A 17,424-nucleotide genomic window follows, 5' to 3' on the forward strand; every position below is an offset into this window, starting at 1 on the left:
GTGCAGACACGGCACCACTTGGCATGCCATGCTGTGGTAGGTGTCCCACATAGAAAGTAGAAGAAGATGGGCACGGATGTTAGCTCAGGGCCAGTCTTCCTCAGCAGAAAAAGGAGGACTGGCAGTAGTTAGCTCAGGGTTAATCTTCCTCAAAAAAAAAAACCAAAAACAAAAACACAAGCTTAACTGACAATCTCTGAGGCATTGTTTCTGTAAATACCCCAAAGGATGGGGATGATGGTAAATACGATGGTTACTATTTAATTTTTGCTTTGCTTTTTTCTCTTTAAATCAAATTTATTGAGGCATAATTTAGATACAACAAAATATACAAATCTTACATACTCAGTTTAGAGCCAGCCCTGATGGCCTAGTGGTTAAAGTTCAGCACTCTCACCATTTTGGTGGTACAGGTTGGTTACCTGGTCACAGAACCACACCACTGGTCTGTCAGTTGCCATGCTGTGGCAGCAGCTCACAGAGAAGAACTAGAAGAACTTATAACTAGGATATACAACCGTGCACTGGGCCTTCGGGGAGGAAAAAAAAATTCAGCTTAATGAATTTTGACAGAGGTCTAGACAAATATAACTAGCACCACAATCAAGTTATAGAACGTTTCCATCAGCCCAAAATATTTCCTTGTACTTCACAGTCAGTCCCCTCCCTTCACCTCTGGCCCCAGGTAAAACTCTTCTGATTTATATTACTATAGATTAGTTTTGACCTTTGTAGTACTTTATGTAAGTGGAATCATACAGTGTATCATGTTTTGGGTCTGACTTCTTTTGCTTAACATAGTGCATTTGAGATCTGGCAGTGGTGGTGTGTATACTAGTTGTTCACTCCTTTTTTAAAAAAATTGTGCTAAAATAGATATAACTTAAAATTTACCATTTTACTCATTTTAAGTGTATAATTCAGTGGAATTAAGTATATTCATAGTGTTGTGTAACCATCACCAGTATTTCCAAAATTCTTTTCATCATCCTAAACAAAAAATCTGTACCTGTCAAGGACTCTTCTTTCCTGTTACTCCCAGCCCCCTGGCAACCTCGATTCTACTTTCTGTCTCTATGAATTTGCCTATTCTAGGTACTTCATATAAGTGGAAGCGTACAATGTTTGCCCTTTTATGTCTGACTTTTTTCACTTAGGATAATATTTTCAATGTTCATCCACGTTGAAGTATGTATCAGAATTCAATTCATTTTTAAGGCTGAACAATTATATATTTATTATACACAGACCACCTTTTGTTTATGCATTCAACTGCTAATACATACTTGGATTTGTTCATTTCTTTTTATTGTTGAGTAGTATTCCACTGTATGGATATACAACAATTAGCTAATCTGTTCATCTGTTGGACATTTGGGTTATTTCCAATTTTTGGGTATTATGAATAAGGCTCTTGGGTGGAGGTATGTTTTCATTTGTCTTGGCTAAACACTCAGGAGTGCAATGGCTGGATCATATTGCAGGTATAAATTTAGTTTTTAAAGAAACGCCAAACAGTTTTTCAAAACGGCAGGAAATTATCAATGGATGAGAGTTCCAGGCACTCCACATCCTTCCAGTCTTAATTTTAGCCTGTTTAATGGGTGTGTGTGGGTTCTAATTTCTATTCCCCTGATGAATAATCACGTTAAGCATCTTTTCATGGGCTTATTGGCTATTTATCTTCTTTTGTGAATTATCTGTTCAAATTCTTTGCCCATTTAAAAAAAAGGGTTAGTATCTATTTTTGCAATTAATGTCGGCCAGGCAGTATGCTCATTTTTGCCCATGGCTTTTACTGACGATCGCCCTGCACAGAGGCAGTAACGGAGCAAGTCTCGGAGCTCCCAGAAGCTTCAGGACTGCTTAGATACAGAACGAGTCCCCTGTGTCTGGCCTGGCCGGCGGTGGCTCTCGAAGGCTCGCGCGGTGATTGGCTGAAGCAGCACTTCCGCAGGCACTTCCGACTCCCCGCCCGCCCTGATCATCGGTGATTGGCTGGGCTGGCCTAGCGCGAGTCCACCCGGGAGTTGTAGTTCTTGGAGCTCGGGTGGGAACACCGGGAAGGACCAGTGGTCCGAGGCCAGGAGTGGCAGTTGTGCTTGGTCGCTGTCGCTGGCACCATGTCCCGCGTGTCGGTGCCCTGCCATGTGAAAGGCACCGTGGCCCTGCAGGTGGGCGACGTGCGGACCTCCCAAGGCCGGCCTGGAGTGCTGGTCATCGATGTCACCTTCCCCAGCGTCGCGCCCTTCGAGGTGAGCAAGCCCAGTGGGCGCGACCGGTGCTCCTGGGCGGGGCTGACCTGGGAACTGGGGTGTGTCCGAGGCATTTAATCTTTTACAGAAAGCCTCTGCAGTATCTTCGCCCTGGCGAATCAGTTAAGGATTTGTTTATTCCTTTAGTTAACGCATACTTACTAGAATCCAGCTTCCTGGCCTGTTCTTTTTTTTTTTTTTTTTTCCTGAGGAAGATTAGCCCTGAGTTAACTGCTGCCAATCCTCCTCTTTTTGCTGAGGAAGACAGGCCCTGAGCTAACATAGTGCCCATCTTCCCCTACTTTATATGTGGGACACCTACCACAGCATGGCTTGCCAAGCGGTGTCATGTCTGCACCTGGGATCCGAACCAGCGAACCCCACACCGGGGAAGCGAACTTGCGCACTTAACCGCTGTGCCACCAGGCCATCCCTGGCCTGTTCTCTTCAACATCTCTCCCCCATGTCTAGGACAGCGCTGGCACGGAAGTGCCAAAATAGTAGGCTAGGTGCTGGAAATACAGTTCTGAACCAAATGGAAGTGAGAGGTCATTTTGTCCCTGGCTACTGGCTGGGGATCATTAGACAATGACTTACCCCCAAACCTGCCTCCTGCCCATTCCTACAGTCCTTGCTGGAGGTCAGGTTCAACTCATCCTTCAACAGGATCTCCAATGGCTTCATTTTCCACTCTCCAGTTGCCTTCCACATCTGCTGGCAGAGTGAATGGACACTGCAGGACTTCAACACAGAGGGCAAAGTCCACTTTCTAGTTGCCTGGCATTCAGGGCCACTCTATGTCTGCACCCTGCCTTCTTCTCAGCTCCATGCACTTTGTCCTGTAGTATGTGATTCTCCATCAAGCTTTTCCTTACTATAAGTTGAGCGACTTCATTAAAGGGCCCAGCCCTGGAGATTCTGTTTCAGTGTGTCTGAGGTGGAGCCTATACACCTATATTTTTTTAAAAAACTTCCTTAGGTGATTCTGATGAGTGTCCAGTGATGAGAACTGTAGCCAGGCCAAATCACTTAGTATTCCAGGGGTGTGCCAGATTCTCTCACCTTTTGGTGCTCCTTTGTATATGCTACTTTTACATTCTTTACCTTTCCTGGTCCACTTTGGTGAACTCTTCCTCCTTCAGGGCTCATCTGTACATTTTCTTCCTCCTCTAGAGTTACAGCTCTGACCTCTGGCAGCATGTTAGACATGTGGCAAGATCTGTGGTCGTGGTTTATTTGCACGACCTGTTCATTTAGACTGTGAGCTCTTCTAGGAAAGCAAAATTGTCTTTGGGCCCCAGTGGATGCTTGTTGAAATTGTTAGATTGGTAGAAGAATACCTTCCTAAGGGGAGGAGGAGATGGTGCCTTTGAGCCTCTCAGGCCCTGGGACTGGTTCTGATTTGTCGTGGTGGGTTGTGTGCGCTCTAGTTGCAGGAGATCATGTTTAAGAATTACTACACAGCCTTTCTGAGCATCCGTGTTCGCCAGCACACCTCGATGCACACACCGGCCAAGTGGGTAACCTGCCTGCGGGACTACTGCCTGATGCCCGATCCACACAGTGAGGAGGGAGCCCAGGAGTATGTATCGCTGTTCAAGCACCAGGTCAGCTGGGACTCAGCATGGCCGGGGCAACCCAGATGAGGGCTCTTAGGGGGCCTGGGGATTGGCCAGGATACCAAAAAGCAAGAGGCGGGGCAAGGGTGGCCTGGGCTGTAGCTCTTTGGCAAATGCCTTGGAGGGACCATTGCTCTTTCCTTCTCAAGGGCCTGGGGAGGCAGCATCTTGGCTCATTGCTGATTAGGAAACTCCTGGGCAGTGAGCTGGGGCCTCCCTGGGTCCTTGTGTCTTTGTGTATGTGTGTGTGTATGTGTTAGATGCTGTGTGATATGGCCAGAGTACTGGAGCTGCGCCTGATTCTGCGACAGCCATCGCCACTGTGGCTGTCTTTCACAGTGGAGGAGCTGCAGATCTACCAGCAAGGACCCAAGGTAAGTGACTAGTTCAGAGCTATTGGTTGATCCTTTCCCCAGGAGGCTCCTAGCTATAGCTGGGAGAGCTGGGGGTTGGGGTGGGGATGGGAGTGGATGGGTAAGGATGGTGAGATTCAGAAGGAGGACTTCATGGAAGTTAGCCAGGTGGGAATGCTGAAAGCTCATGATTAGAGGTGAGGCCAAGTCCCCATATCCCCTGATCTTTGGAGCCACCTGCCTCTTTCAGAGCTGGAGCCTTCAAATGCTGGGAGATACTCCTGTTCCTTGTGTTCCCGGAGCCTCTTTCTGCATAGCAGAAGTACTTAGTTAGTCTGACTGCCCCTTGGGCCTCTGTGGACCCCTGAACAGAGTTTTCCCAGTGTCTGAGGCTCAGGGTCTCTGCTCCTAGGACCTTGGAATCTGGTCCCAGGGCTGTCCCACTCTGCATCCCTCGGGACAGTATGCCTTTGCTTTGCAGAGCCCCTCCATGACCTTCCCCAAGTGGCTTTCCCACCCAGTGCCTTGTGAGCAGCCTGTTCCACTCCTTGAGGTAAGCCCTTACCCTGGGTAAGAACCATGTGTGAATAGCTCTTGTGTCCAGCACTGGCCTAGGTGGTTGGTCTCCTTTATGCAAGAATACAGGGCTGGACCCAGGGCCCTTCGTTCACTCTATGCCATCTTCCTCCTGGGTGCTCCAGGGGATTTGAGGCATCTCTCTGTGGGGCTAGGCCGCCTACTGCACATCAGTCCTCAACATCATGTTTCACAAGTCATCTAGGAATGTTACTGGTCTTAGCTGGGGGGTCCTGTACCCAACTTGGCCTCTCTGGAGCTCTGAGGGCACTGCTAAGGAGAGACCCATGGCCACTGACTCCTCCTTCTGGATCAGGGTCTCCCAGACCCCAGCAGGGTATCCTCCGAGGTGCAGCAGATGTGGGCGCTGACAGAGATGATCCGGGCCAGTCACACCTCCACAAGGATCGGCCGCTTTGATGTGAGTGATCACTTCCCTCTGCTTTGCTCCTGTTGCTCTGAGCAGGTCAGATCTGATGGTCTTTTGTGTTGCAGGTGGATGGCTGTTATGACCTGAACTTGCTGTCCTACACTTGAGCCATGGCTCTTAGCCAAGACATTGGCCTTCCATGCCCACTCAGGCCTGGTTTGGGCCGTCAGAGGCTGAAGTCCTTTCCATCTGCATTCCAAGTGTTGCCTGCATGCCCATTCTGTCTGGGCCACGTTCACAGATTCAAGATTCTTGGAGGTTGACTGTATTGCTTCAGCATGAGGTCCTGGTGGGAGTGTCCTCTGTCCTCACCTGACTGCAACCTGAAAGTCTACCCTAAAAACACACCAGTTCTACTTACTAAGAATCCCCATGTACCATCTACCTCTCCTGCCAACATGCACACTCCTGTCATCTGCCTGTTTCTCACTCGGAGTGCAGTGGGCTGGGGTGACCTGCTAGAATCTAGTCTATGTAGCCTTGGAAGGCTGCTATAGCTGTGGCACTCTTGTAGTTTGGAAGCTTGAAGGAGAAACAAGAGCCCCATTTCTTCCTCTTGCACCCCCTAGTGGTCTTCTTTCCCTTTGTGTTATGCCCACAAAAACATTTCCTGTATCAACTCTTCTGTTGCCTGCTTAGGGATCAAAGCTCCGGGTTTGGGCAGCCTGAGTCCCTTAGTCCCTGAGCTGGCTCCTGGAGTGTGCATCTGACACAGTCCAAAACACATCATTGTCTCTTCTCCCTGCTGCTTCCTTCCAAGAGTCATGCTCAGTATGATAGTGTGATGAGGGATCAACTTTAGTGGGGGGTGGGTCCCGGTGAGGGTTCTCATTGGTGTTTTTTAAAAGGCTTAGGTGCTCTACAATCCCAGACCAGCTGCTGAATAAGGCAGGCTGCTCTTCCTTATGAGAAAATCCTGTTTCTCTCTGGTTTTTCCTGGCTTTGCCTCTGGGGGCTACAGTACTGCAGTGTGTATTGGACCTGGAAAATCAGACGTTTGTGTGGCTCAACAGCTTCCTGGGGGAAGGTCAGCTATTTTTTGGTGGCTGCTCTCTACTCTCACCTATCAGAGTTCTTCCAGGTGGTATCTTTGCCAGCAGCATCATTTACTTAGCCCCATTCAGCTTTTGCTAAGAGGGTAATGACCATAGTCCTGTGCTCAGGGAGTAGCGGCCCTCAGTGTGTGTGTGTATATGTTGGGGGGAGGTCCCTGGGATGGCAGGGACTGTGCTTCATTCACAGCTGTTTTTTCAGCACCCAGCACAAGGCCCAGTGTGCAGCAAGATGAATAAATACTTGTGGAATGCATGACTGTGCTGGCTGCTTGTGTGTGCCCAGTGGGAGAACTGGAGACCCTCACAGGAGGCCAGGTTACTGTGGCTGGCTCCACCCTCCTGTGTCCTTTCCACCCTTCCCCCTCCCCCCATTTGACCTTATATTCCTGATGTCCTGAATGTGCAATTCAGGCCTTTCAGCCCTTTGCAGAACTTTGACCCTTTGGAGGCAGGGCAGTCTGCAGGGGGAAGTCTAGCCCCCAGCTCTGATTCTGAGCAGTGTAACTGGCTCCTGGCCCAATCTGCCCTGATCAGCTGGAAGCGCCCGGGGCTGTTTCCCTGCAGTTTGGAGTTACTGCACCTTGTGTTCTAAAGCCCCGCCTGCCCTTGGGGCTTCCCGCCCCCTCTTCTGATCCCCCTTGTGGGAGAGAGACCTGTCCAAGCAGGGCCCGGACTACATCTCCCAGCGTGCCTGGCAGAGTGGTGGCCTCTGTGCGCCGGCTGCACCAGTTGTGGGCAACAATGCAGCGGGCAGTGAGCATGGTGGCCCGTCTGGGCTTGCGTCTGCAGGCGTTCCCCTCCACCCTGGGCCGTCCGCTCAGTTGCACACAGGTGGGACAGAGGGTACTGGGGCGTTGTGCCAATCTTGGAAGGTGGGGGAGGTAGGGGGCTGGGGACTGGGGCCCTGGTAGCGCTGAACCCGGCCGCCTGCAGGATGTGCTCCGAAGGACACCACTGTATGACTTCCACCTGGCCCATGGCGGGAAGATGGTGGCATTCGCGGGCTGGAGTCTGCCTGTGCAGTACCGGGACAGCCACGTTGACTCACACCTGCACACACGTCAGCACTGCTCACTCTTTGACGTGTCCCACATGCTGCAGGTGAGCCAGGGGAGCGCGCTGGCCGCCAGACCAAGGCTTCCTCCCAGTCCACACTGGTATAACCCTTGGCTTTGTTTGCTGGGAGCTGGATTTCAAGGGCAGCCCTCTCAGAAGACTTGGAAGTCTCAGGGGTGTCACAGACTATGGCCTCCAGCAAGCTAATTCAGTGGGTTTCCTGATCATCTCTCTAATCTCTCCAGCCTCCTCCCACCAGTAGTGTGCCTTAATGTCCTGGGATTTCCAGGGCACCCATTCTCATCCACTGACCTGGGTATTGGTTTGGAAAAGGGGGTATTTCAGGAAGGTACTGGGCCCTTTCAACTTCCCTAACCTCCCCTATTGCAGCCCTCTTGCATTGGCGGATGTGGGGGAATCAAAAAGTGGGGCCTCTGCCACCTGCAGAACCCAAAAACGAGTCAGGCATTTCAACTGGATTGGACTGTGCTGTGGATGGCAGGGAGGGTGCCTCCTTGCCTAGTGGCCTTCCAGATTACAGCTGTTGCAGTGGCCTGAGGCTTTTGATCTCTTTCCCAGACCAAGATCTTTGGTTGTGACCGGGTAAGGCTGATGGAGAGTCTAGTGGTTGGAGATATTGCAGAGCTAAGGCCAAATCAGGTGGGTCTCTCTTTTCTTATTTCTGCTCAATGGGTGTTCTTAGTCAGGAGCCAGCAAATGGGCTGAGTCCCTACTTCGGGCTTGGGGGCACAGAGATGGACAGACACAGCTTCTCAGGGCTGGCAGTCTTGGGGGACGGAGTCCCTGAGTCCTGTCCAGACACCCAGCCATTCAGGGAGGGGCCTATTCCATCCTCACCACATAAGGCTGGGAGGCCAGAAACCCAGGTTCATGTCCTATTCTGTGACCTTCCATACTCCCTAATCCCTCGCAATTCAAAGTGTAGTCCCTACATCAGCAGCCTCATCATCACCTAGGAGCTCATTAGGAATATGCTCTCAGACCCTGCCCCAGACCTGCTGAATCAGAACCTACATTTAAATAAAATCCCCAGGTGATTCATGTGACCTCTCAACCTCAGGCTCTTCGTCCATCCAGTGGGGAGGCTGAGGCCAGCCTCACAGTATTTTGGGGCATTGCTGTGGAGCACATGGGATCATCAAGATGGACTTTGAAACTTCTGTCCTGGGGTTTGGGGCATGGGCTGAGTTGTCCCAGGTCTGGGTGGGGTGAAACAGGAGGTCCTAGGTATCATGGACTAAGTGTGAGATAGGGCTCTCAGCTCTGAGTGGGGTGGGGTGCAGAGGCCCCACTAGATCAGGGAGGTCCTCCAAGGTGGGGAAGGGGTGAAAACTTTCTCAGTGCATGAGGATCAAAAACCCTGGGCTTGGGGCCAGCCCGGTGATGCAGCAGTTAAGTTCGCACGTTCTGCTTCTCAGCGGCCCAGAGTTTACTGGTTTGGATCCCGCTGCTTGGCAAAAGCCATGCTGTGGTAGGCGTCCCACGTATAAAGTAGAGCAAGATGGGCACATATGTTAGCTCAGGGCTAATCTTCCTCAAAAAAACCCCACAAAAACCAAAAAACAACAAAAAATAAACAACAAGCAAAAAAACCCTGGGCTTAGGCAAGAGCCTGGGCTGACCCAGCCTTGCACCTTGTACCCCCCTCAGCCCTGTGCAAGAGGGTTCATGAATTTGTGGTGGCTGAGTGGGCCAGGGGTGTGTCTGACTCACATTTGACCTTGGCCTCCTGGACCTGGAGGCAAAGATACTCTACTTTGGTGCTAGGGGACACTGTCGCTGTTTACCAATGAGGCTGGAGGCATCTTAGATGACTTGATTGTGACCAACACCTCTGAGGGGCACCTGTATGTGGTGTCCAATGCTGGCTGCTGGGACAAGGACTTGGCCCTCATGCAGGTACAGTCCCTCTATGTTCTAGGTACTCTATCTTCCTTGTTCACAGAGCAGCATCCTTGTTGTCCAGGATGTAGCTGGCATGGATGATGGGCTCATACAATGGCTCTTTGAGTGATTGAATAGCAAGCCAGTGTGGGCCCTCCCTGGAGCATGCCAGGTTTCAGTTTGGAGGAGGTGGGGAAGTGAAGCTGATGCCTAAGTGAGCATCCTCTGGTGAGGATAGAGGGCTGGAGCCTGGTGTTAGAGCTGGCAGACCTGGACTTGGTCATCCCTACCACTTAGTAGTTATGTGGCCTTGTAAGTTGGGAACCAGCCCACTATGCCCAGCTCTGCAGCACCTGGCCCATGGTAGGTACTCAGTAACTGGTCCCAGAAGCTATTGTGATTTCTTTCTTTTCAGGACAAGGTCAGAGAACTTCAGAACATCGGCAGTGATGTGGGTCTGGAAGTGGTGGATAATGCCCTGCTAGCCCTGCAAGGTGAGCAAGCTAGGCTGGAGTTGGAACTGACCTTTGCCTTCCTGGCTTCCTCTACTGCTTAACAGAGGCCATACCAGGAGGGTGTGGATGGTGTGATATTTGTGTGCCATAATTCAAAGTTTGGTATCATACCCTCCCTCTACCTGCCATAAGGCTCCATGGGCTGTGGGCGAGAACATCTTCTCCCACCTGCAGAGTAGGTCTTGCTCAGGGCTTGTTCTGGTCCCTGAGTAATGGCTATGGACTAGCTTTAAGGGGCCCTGGGACCTGGACACTTGGTCACTGGCTCCCTGGGCCCAGGCCCCACTGCGGCCCAGGTGCTACAGGCCGGCGTGGCAGATGACCTGAAGAAACTGCCCTTCATGACCAGTGCTGTGATGGAAGTGTTTGGTGTGTCTGGCTGCCGCGTGACCCGCTGTGGCTACACAGGAGAGGATGGTGTGGAGGTATGTCAAGAAGTGGGTGCAGGATGTTGCAGGGCACAGGACTCTGGGGCCAGCTGCCCACTTGTTCTCTGCTGTCCCATGCAGATCTCGGTGCCAGCAGTGGGGGCAGTCCGCCTGGCAACAGCTCTGCTGGAAAACCCGGAGGTGAAGCTGGCAGGGCTGGCAGCCCGGGACAGCCTGCGCCTGGAGGCAGGCCTCTGCCTGTATGGGAACGACATCGATGAACACACCACACCTGTGGAAGGGAGCCTCAGTTGGACATTAGGTGAGTTGGGCTAGCACTCAGGGATCCTGAAGGCTGGAGTGGCCCTTAATGAGATCAGCTAGCCCATGACTGCTCCCAAGGTTGTATAGCCTGAAGCAAGTGACTCAGCTTCCCTGAGATTCCATTCCCTGATGGGACCACTGTGGCTTTGACTATTAGATGCTGAGGACCTTCAGCAGGCTGAGGTGGGCAGCGTGGCCTGCAAGACCAGAGGGCAGGAGGTGGGTGGGTGGCTGACTGCACTGCAGGGCAGGAATGGGGCCTGGGGGAACCTGGGCAAAGGGGCCTCAATACTAGATGGATGTTACTTGGGGTCCTTGGACTGTGTCTTAAGTCTGGTGTGTCATGCTCCAGGAAAGCGTCGCCGAGCTGCCATGGACTTCCCTGGAGCCACAGTCATTGTTCCCCAGCTGAAGGGCAAGGTGCAGCGGAGGCGTGTGGGATTAATGTGTGAGGGGGCTCCTATGCGGGCACACAGCCCTATCCTGAGTACAGAGGGCACTGTGATTGGTAGGTGAATCAGGGAAGTTGGGAAGCCCTCCTCCTTTCCCCAGGAGGGTGTGGGCACTGGACTGACAGGGTGGTGCTGATGCATGACCTCTGCCCGGACAGGTACTGTGACCAGTGGCTGCCCCTCACCCTGCCTGAAGAAGAATGTGGCGATGGGTTATGTGCCCTGTGAGTATAGTCGGCCAGGTACCCCGCTGCTGGTAGAGGTGCGGCAGAAGCAGCAGATGGCTGTGGTCAGCAAGATGCCCTTTGTGCCTACAAACTACTACATCCTCAAGTGAGGATGGCTTGGGGTAGTGCCCTCCCCTCCAGGAGCTTTGCTCTGGAAGGCACTCTACAAGGTGTTAGTCAGGAAGCTGAGGCAGAACACAGTGGGAGCAGATGGCTAGGGTGGAGGCTGGTTCTGGTTGTCTGGTTGAGGGGGGCCACACCACCTATTCCTCCCTCATCCTGTGCCACTCCAACTTGAAGACCTCATTTTGGAATGACATACCAGCTCACCCAAAATCCTGTTTCAGCCCACACTCCCACTGACCCCACTCTTGGCTGCTGGAGGGCTGAGAAGCATTAGTTCTGACATCTATCCCTTCCACTCTGCCAGGTGCTGGCTGGGAGAAAGGCTCACCTTTAGGGGGAAGATAAAGCCTACCCAACTTACCACAGTTCCTCACACTGCAAAGGGTTATTACCTTGGGCAGTGCTGGCCACCTTCTCCAGTTTACCTTCCATAAATACATACTGCTGCCTCTCCCTGGGCAGGAATGATTCCTGACTCACAGAGGGTTGGCCCAGTAGTGTTGCTGTGCCATGTGTAAACTTGGGGATGGCTGAGGGGGCATGGACTCACTCTTCCACATTCCCAAGGTGGCCCAGCCTCCTGCCCAGTAGCAAATCATGCCAGACTCACCACCTGTTCTGAGCCCCAGGGCTGTTGTAGGGCAGCCTGGGCCTCTTCTTGGACTTGCCTTAACCTGGGCTGACCTTCACCCCAAGGGCCCATTACTGGACTCCACTGACTCCTAAAAAACATTAAACAAGCTTCCTTCCTTCTTGCTTCTCAGAATCTCTAGCTTCATTGTCCTCTGTCCACAGAGTTACTAGGGTGCCAGCCCAATGCCTGCCTTCCTGGCTTCTCAGATAGGCTCAGAGTGGGTTCCCCTTGAGGGGGCAGGTCTATAAGAACTAACAGGGATAGCGCTCCTGTTGGCACCCACCACCACTCCTCCCAGGGATATGGCAACACCTCTCCATCTCTGCAAGTCATTGCATTTTGGGTGCTGAGGGGCAATAACCCCAGTGTGTTCCCTCTCCAGTCTTCCCTGTGTATGCACACCCTTGTTCTGTCTGAATAATCACACAACTGATGCACTTCCATGTTTAATAAGCCACATCATCAGTTAAGCCTAGGGTGAAATGTGAGACCCTGATTCTGTGTGTGGTGTGTCAGTGGGTAGGCCTGGGGCTGCAAAACCATCATCCTATCAGCCAGAAGATATCACCAGAGTAGGCACATGTGCATGAGCTCAGTGTAGTCCTACTTCCAGTGCACCTCTGCTGCCGAAGATGGCTTAGGCAAAGGCTGCCAGATGTGACATCTAACGGAAGGAAGCAGGCAGTGGGACACTGAGGTAGCTGGTGGCCCAGCAGAAGTAGGCAGAAGTACAGCCATCAGGAAAAGAGGCAGAGCCACACTACTTTCAGGAATTGGTGTTTGCCACCCGCACATTTGGAAGCTCCCTAGCCCACTGTGGACATGGCAGGCCTGCCTAGCCTGTGGCTCTTCTCTGTTGAGGTTCTTGGGGGCTGAAATCGTGATAGTGGGGAGGAGCTGAGCCTGTGGGCTCTTAGGATGAAGCTCCTGTGGTTACAGGTCAAGATAGGAAGTGATGAGGCTGCAGGGCACAGTGGGGCCACTCTGCACTAACTGCTTAGTACCTCCCTGTGAGGGGGCAGGGTACAGACCCACAACCCCATGGACACTTAGGCAGGGGGGGTGGGAGTTCCCCCCTGGGGCTCAGCCTCTTTCAGGTACCTAACTTCCCTCCAAGAATTGAGAGGAATATGAGTACAATGCTCAGGAAAAGACAATTTCCATAGCCTGGCTCACACCTGGAGAGCTCTGGATGGGCCAGGGAGGTGGGTGTTTGGTGCCTCCATGTCTGGATGGTGTTAGCTACCCCCTTCCTTATACTTGAATGGTTAGCTAGGTAACCACAGAGTACAAGGCTGTGTCCAGGCCAGGAGTCCCTTGCTCCCTGTCAACAAGGCAAAACCAAAGAAATTCAGGAAACTCAGGGCTTAGAAGACAGACTTCCTTTACAAATCCCAGAGCTGGTCAACCTCAGGTTTCCTCTCAGAAGGACAAATTTCTATGGGGTCACATCTCAGGGGGATGGGAAGGACAGGAAAAAGCCAAGACAGAAAATGGACTGTTGGCCTCCCAAACTCAGAGGCTTCTCCTGAGCTGACCCCTGAGAGAGGAGAAGCATGCGTTCTCTCCTTAAGGCACCTAGATCAGGGTAGAGACAAATTCTTTACTGGCCCAATGCCTGGAGCTGCTGGAGGCAAGGCCAAGGGCAATGGAGGCCCAGCCCTCCAAGCACTGTGGTACTCCCTGCCCCCAACCTCCTCCCCCCTGCAGTTGTCCGTGGGGTCTGAGCAGCAACAGAACCCAGTGTGGGAGCCAGCAGACCCGGTGATGTCCCTGGAGGCCCCTCTGTTGCCTTCCCTTATTCTCTGTGGGTTTTGAGAGGTTCGTTTGCTCCTGTTTCCCTAAAAATGGAGAGAAGAGAGGGGTTATTCCATGGGCAGCACAAGTCTCTGAGATTGGCTCTCTCTAGCCCTTCTTTGAGGGCTGAGCTGGGCTCAATAAGGCCATACTACAATCTAGACCTCTCTGCTGAGCTCCCACAGCCCACACTGGGCCCACCACCTTGCCCCTGCAGACTCATTCTTCCTCCTGGTTTCCCACCTTATGGTGGTGCTCCCATCCTTCCCGAGTTGCCCAGGACAGGAACCTGGGCAGTAGGAGGCCTCCTAACTGGCCTCTTGCCCTCTGTTGAACCCCTTACTTGCCATGAAGTGGGCAGTTGTAAAGGCAAATTAGATTACGCCATGGCCTTGCTGAGTCCTTCAGTAGCTCCCTGAGACTTGGGATGGGACGTTCCAGTTCCCTCCATGCCTTCATGTTTGAGCTCCAGCCTTGTCTATCCTTCTAATATGTCACCCTCGTTCTTGCCTCTGAGCCTTCTTCTATCCATTCTCTTTGCCTGGTACACTTTACCACCCACCTAGTCTTTGCCCTCAGCTTAGGCGTCTGTCTTGGGAGAAACCTCTGACTGCCCTTGGCCCTGCACTGCTGCCCTCTCCTTTTATTTTTTTATTTTTATTTTATTTATTTTTTTTGAGGAAGATTAGCCCTGAGTTAACATCTGCCGCCAATCCTCCTCTTTTTGCTGGGCAAGACTGGCCCTGAGCTCACATCGGTGCCCATCTTCCTCTACTTTATATGTGGGATGCCTACCACAGCATGGCTTGCCAATTGGTGCCATGTCTGCACTTGGGATCCGAACCGGTGAACCCTGGGCTGCCAAAGCAGAACGTGCACACTTAACCGCTGCGCCACCAGGCCAGCCCCTGTCCTCCCCTTTTAAATCTCTAGCTCTCCCTGTAAGCAGAGCCTGGGTTGACCTTGTCCTTGTCCTCTGGACCTAGTGTGGCCCCTGCCATGTGGTAGAAGCTCAGAGATTAGCTGAATGAATGTCCTGATTAGTGAGTTCATGTTTTACAGATGAGGAGGCTGACTCTGATGAGGCTAGTTAGTGCACTAAGGACAGAGGTTCCTGCCTTTCCAACTGAGGTGCTTGCAGTGAAGTGGAATCCAGCAGACTTGCCACTTCATCTCTGAAATTGTGACAATAACACCACCCACCCCACAGGTTGCTGATGAGCATACTGATGGGCTGTTCAGACATCGGTGTCACTGGAACCCTGATCTCTACTTGCAGACCTTGGAGCTTGCTGCAAAGGCCGCTAAGCTGGTGGACTCCTATCCTGAGAACTCCCTTCCCCCATCCCTGTCCACTTTCCCAACACAGGAGAGTCCTCAGCCTGTCAAGCATGGGGTTGAGAAGGGAACAGATTTACTCACCAAGAAGGGAAATGCGTGGAGCCATCAGATGTGGATCCGTTCTGGTTGCCCAGACCTGGGGGCGGGAACACATCCAGAGCTGCAGCAGGCTGGGGGTGGGGATCTGAGCAGGCATCAGCCCAGGTCAGGTTAGAGGCCAGTGGTACTGTTTCGTGGAGTCTGGTGGGGCCCCTAAGGGACTAGTGGTATTGTCGGATGGGGGTTCAAAGAACAGTTGTAATGTGATGGGTGGACTGGTGGGTTTTCTGGCATGAAATGGTATGTTGGCATGGGTACAGCGTTAAGTTGTGATCAGGTTCTTAGAGGACCAGTGGTAGTCTAGGGGGGGTTCTGGGGAGCCCAGTGGTACAGTCCGGTAGGGGTCGGGGCGGCCGGCCCACGGAGGTTGTTAGGGAGCCTCACCTGGGCGGTGATACAGCCCGGTCACAGTGCTCCCGTAGAACCCCCACGCCAGCTGGATGCCCAGGAGACTTAATACCAACCACAGCAGCAGCAGCTTGAAGAGGGTCACGCGCATGTCCTGTGCCTCCCACTCCCGCAGGAACTCGCTACCCAGGGCACCCAGCGCGCCCAGCACTGTGGCCGGCAAAGCCTGCAATGACTGCCCAGACCAAGGTTCCGCCATGAGTGGCCCGCGCCTCACCCGGGGGGCTGTCAGTGAAGTACACACTGCGCAGGCCTCTGGTCGTCCGGGCCAGGCCCGTTAGTGCGCACGCGTAAACCCAGGGACCGCGAAGCTACCTCGCTTGCGCGAAGTGTTGGCAGTTTGGGGAGGAGTATTAAAACCGCGCACGCGCAGCTAGCCCAACCCCACTTATAGGATGAGTGACTCGAGAAGCATAAAATAGCAACCAGGTCTTTTATAGCCCTCGAACTCCCGTGATGCCCCACGCGGCTGTAATGATTGGTTAAGCGCCTTGCTTTTAGGGCGTGGACGCGTTCCTGAGCAATCGTGGCTGAGCTGTGAGTGCGCGCGCGTGCGCGGGGCCGCGACAGGGGCCGGCTCGAGCCCGTTGGGCATGCGGGGGCGCGCACGTCGCTCCCCGCCCTCCCGCCGCCGCCCGCCCTCGCTCTCTAAAGCTCCCCGCCCGCCGCCCGCTGTCCTCCGTCGATTCTCTCGTTGGTCCGCCGCCGCTTCCTCAGCACCGGCCGTTCTCTCCGAGCTTGCGACTCGCGGACAGGCGTTCTCAGTGCGGAGAAGTGGGACTCGGAGTCGTCGCCTGAGGTGAGCGAGAGGGTTCCCTCCTGGCGCCGCGGCGCCCGTGGCCCGCCCGCCCGGTACTCTTCCGGCCGCCCGCCCGCCCGCCGCGGCCGCGCCCCACCTGCTGCTCTCGGCCGGCCGCCCCTGGCCCCTGACCCTGACTCCCGGCCCGGGCCCCGCGCCCCAAAGCGGCAGCCCCGCCCGCGCAGTCCCCGGAAGCGCGCCCCGCGGCCTCCCGCGCCCCTTCCCCCGCCCGGCCAGGCCTGCTGGAGCCCAAGCCGCCCGCCCGCGGTCCCCGGCGCTTCCTCTCTCACGGCCGCGCCGGGCAGGGCGGGGGCTCCGAGCCAGGCCCCGCGACCGCGCCGCGCAACCGGCCGCTGCGAAGCGCGCGTGGCTCCGGAGTTGAAATGGGAAAGAAACTCTTTACAACTCCATTTTGGCTTTTACGTTTAATATGAAGCATGAATCACCGTTTTATACTGGGTGAAGTCCAGTTATGTTTTGGGTGGATTTTCTTTTTAATGCAGTGTTCTTGGAGATTGTGTAAGTAAAAGATAGTGTTGAAATCTTAGGGGGTTAGGATTCTTCGGTATTGAAAAAAAGGGGCTTTTTCATTGAAAAGAACATTTTTCATGATTTAAACTATATTGCATCAAAATAGAGTATTAATTTGCAGTTTTGCTTAGTCTAAGTTTCTACCGTAATTAAGAATCACCTAAACATCTGTTCTTACTTACCGATTGGATCCAGTTACAGGTCGTCTTCATTAAATAGCACTATTTGCACTCAAATTGATTTGGTCAAAACCATGTCTAGTAGTTTATGGTGTAAATTTGGCATCCCTTTTACCTCAGAGTTGGTTCCACTTCTGTTTTTTTAGTGGTCTTGATTTAAAATTTTTACCTCTGTTGGTGACTCGTTTGGTTCTTTTTGTGTTTAAGACAGTCTTTTGAAGTAAATGTTTCTTGCAGATGTGTACATAATCAGATTATGTTCCTCCCTGCCAGAGTTGAAGGGGAAAAAGTACTTAAAAAATTTTTTAAGATGTGCATGGTGAGAATTTTTCAACCGCTTAGTGTCACACACCCAAATGTGTAATGTGTACCATT

The 17,424-nt window shown here is 52.8% G+C and overlaps 4 protein-coding genes across 8 annotated transcripts in view; 3 read left to right on the forward strand and 1 right to left on the reverse strand.

Annotated features, from left to right (window-relative positions):
• Nucleotides 1-1,982: 1,982 nt before the first annotated feature.
• Nucleotides 1,983-6,541, forward strand: NICN1 (nicolin 1, tubulin polyglutamylase complex subunit). Its single transcript, XM_014840419.3, has 6 exons — nucleotides 1,983-2,255; nucleotides 3,686-3,862; nucleotides 4,135-4,248; nucleotides 4,709-4,780; nucleotides 5,120-5,224; nucleotides 5,299-6,541. Exons 1-6 carry the CDS (start codon nucleotides 2,124-2,126, stop codon nucleotides 5,338-5,340), a joined length of 642 nt encoding a protein of 213 aa, XP_014695905.1. The 5' UTR covers nucleotides 1,983-2,123; the 3' UTR covers nucleotides 5,341-6,541.
• A 127-nt stretch (nucleotides 6,542-6,668) lies between these two features.
• Nucleotides 6,669-12,027, forward strand: AMT (aminomethyltransferase). Of its 3 annotated transcripts, XM_014840417.3 has the most exons (9): nucleotides 6,669-7,119; nucleotides 7,222-7,389; nucleotides 7,924-8,004; nucleotides 9,133-9,264; nucleotides 9,665-9,743; nucleotides 10,044-10,189; nucleotides 10,274-10,454; nucleotides 10,809-10,964; nucleotides 11,067-12,027. In XM_014840417.3, the coding sequence occupies exons 1-9, from the start codon at nucleotides 7,030-7,032 to the stop codon at nucleotides 11,243-11,245; spliced, it is 1,212 nt and encodes a 403-aa protein (XP_014695903.1). In that variant the 5' UTR covers nucleotides 6,669-7,029; the 3' UTR covers nucleotides 11,246-12,027. The 3 variants fall into 3 exon arrangements, with proteins under 3 accessions (XP_014695903.1, XP_014695904.1, XP_070349157.1); XM_014840418.3 differs by lacking the exon at nucleotides 7,222-7,389 and having other exon boundaries at nucleotides 6,818-7,119; XM_070493056.1 differs by lacking the exon at nucleotides 10,809-10,964 and having other exon boundaries at nucleotides 6,893-7,119.
• Nucleotides 12,028-13,262: 1,235 nt separating this feature from the next.
• Nucleotides 13,263-15,950, reverse strand: TCTA (T cell leukemia translocation altered). 2 transcript variants are annotated; one of them, XM_014840424.3, is made up of 3 exons: nucleotides 15,517-15,950; nucleotides 15,115-15,169; nucleotides 13,263-13,736 (listed from the first exon to the last, which is right to left on the reverse strand). In XM_014840424.3, the coding sequence occupies exons 1-3, from the start codon at nucleotides 15,737-15,739 to the stop codon at nucleotides 13,694-13,696; spliced, it is 321 nt and encodes a 106-aa protein (XP_014695910.1). In that variant the 5' UTR covers nucleotides 15,740-15,950; the 3' UTR covers nucleotides 13,263-13,693. The 2 variants fall into 2 exon arrangements, with proteins under 2 accessions (XP_014695910.1, XP_014695909.1); XM_014840423.3 differs by having other exon boundaries at nucleotides 15,115-15,217.
• RHOA (ras homolog family member A) overlaps nucleotides 15,902-17,424 on the forward strand; it is a 55,694-nt gene continuing 54,171 nt past the window's right edge. Inside the window, exon 1 of one of the 2 annotated variants that reach the window (XM_014840421.3) lies at nucleotides 15,902-16,339. The gene's annotated coding sequence lies outside the window, so the exon portion shown is untranslated. The remainder of the gene's footprint in view (nucleotides 16,340-17,424) is intronic. The other variant, XM_014840422.3, reaches the window with a different exon arrangement.

This window comes from Equus asinus, chromosome 21, assembly GCF_041296235.1.
Source record: "Equus asinus isolate D_3611 breed Donkey chromosome 21, EquAss-T2T_v2, whole genome shotgun sequence".
NCBI lineage: Eukaryota > Metazoa > Chordata > Mammalia > Perissodactyla > Equidae > Equus > Equus asinus.

Bases quoted from the DNA above. Each gene is read 5' to 3' on its own strand.
- NICN1 (XM_014840419.3), top strand. From the start codon at position 2,124: ATGTCCCGCGTGTCGGTGCCCTGCCATGTGAAAGGCACCGTGGCCCTG. The intron at 2,256-3,685 runs GTGAGCAAGCCC...TGTGCGCTCTAG, and splicing joins CCAGCGTCGCGCCCTTCGAG to TTGCAGGAGATCATGTTTAA. The intron at 4,781-5,119 runs GTAAGCCCTTAC...CTTCTGGATCAG, and splicing joins AGCCTGTTCCACTCCTTGAG to GGTCTCCCAGACCCCAGCAG.
- AMT (XM_014840417.3), top strand. From the start codon at position 7,030: ATGCAGCGGGCAGTGAGCATGGTGGCCCGTCTGGGCTTGCGTCTGCAG. The intron at 8,005-9,132 runs GTGGGTCTCTCT...CTTTGGTGCTAG, and splicing joins CAGAGCTAAGGCCAAATCAG to GGGACACTGTCGCTGTTTAC. The intron at 10,455-10,808 runs GTGAGTTGGGCT...GTCATGCTCCAG, and splicing joins GAGCCTCAGTTGGACATTAG to GAAAGCGTCGCCGAGCTGCC.
- TCTA (XM_014840423.3), bottom strand. From the start codon at position 15,739: ATGGCGGAACCTTGGTCTGGGCAGTCATTGCAGGCTTTGCCGGCCACA. The intron at 15,218-15,516 runs GTGAGGCTCCCT...ATGCCTGCTCAG, and splicing joins CGGGCTGTATCACCGCCCAG to ATCCCCACCCCCAGCCTGCT. The intron at 13,737-15,114 runs GTGAGTAAATCT...CTCCATTTTTAG, and splicing joins TCCACGCATTTCCCTTCTTG to GGAAACAGGAGCAAACGAAC.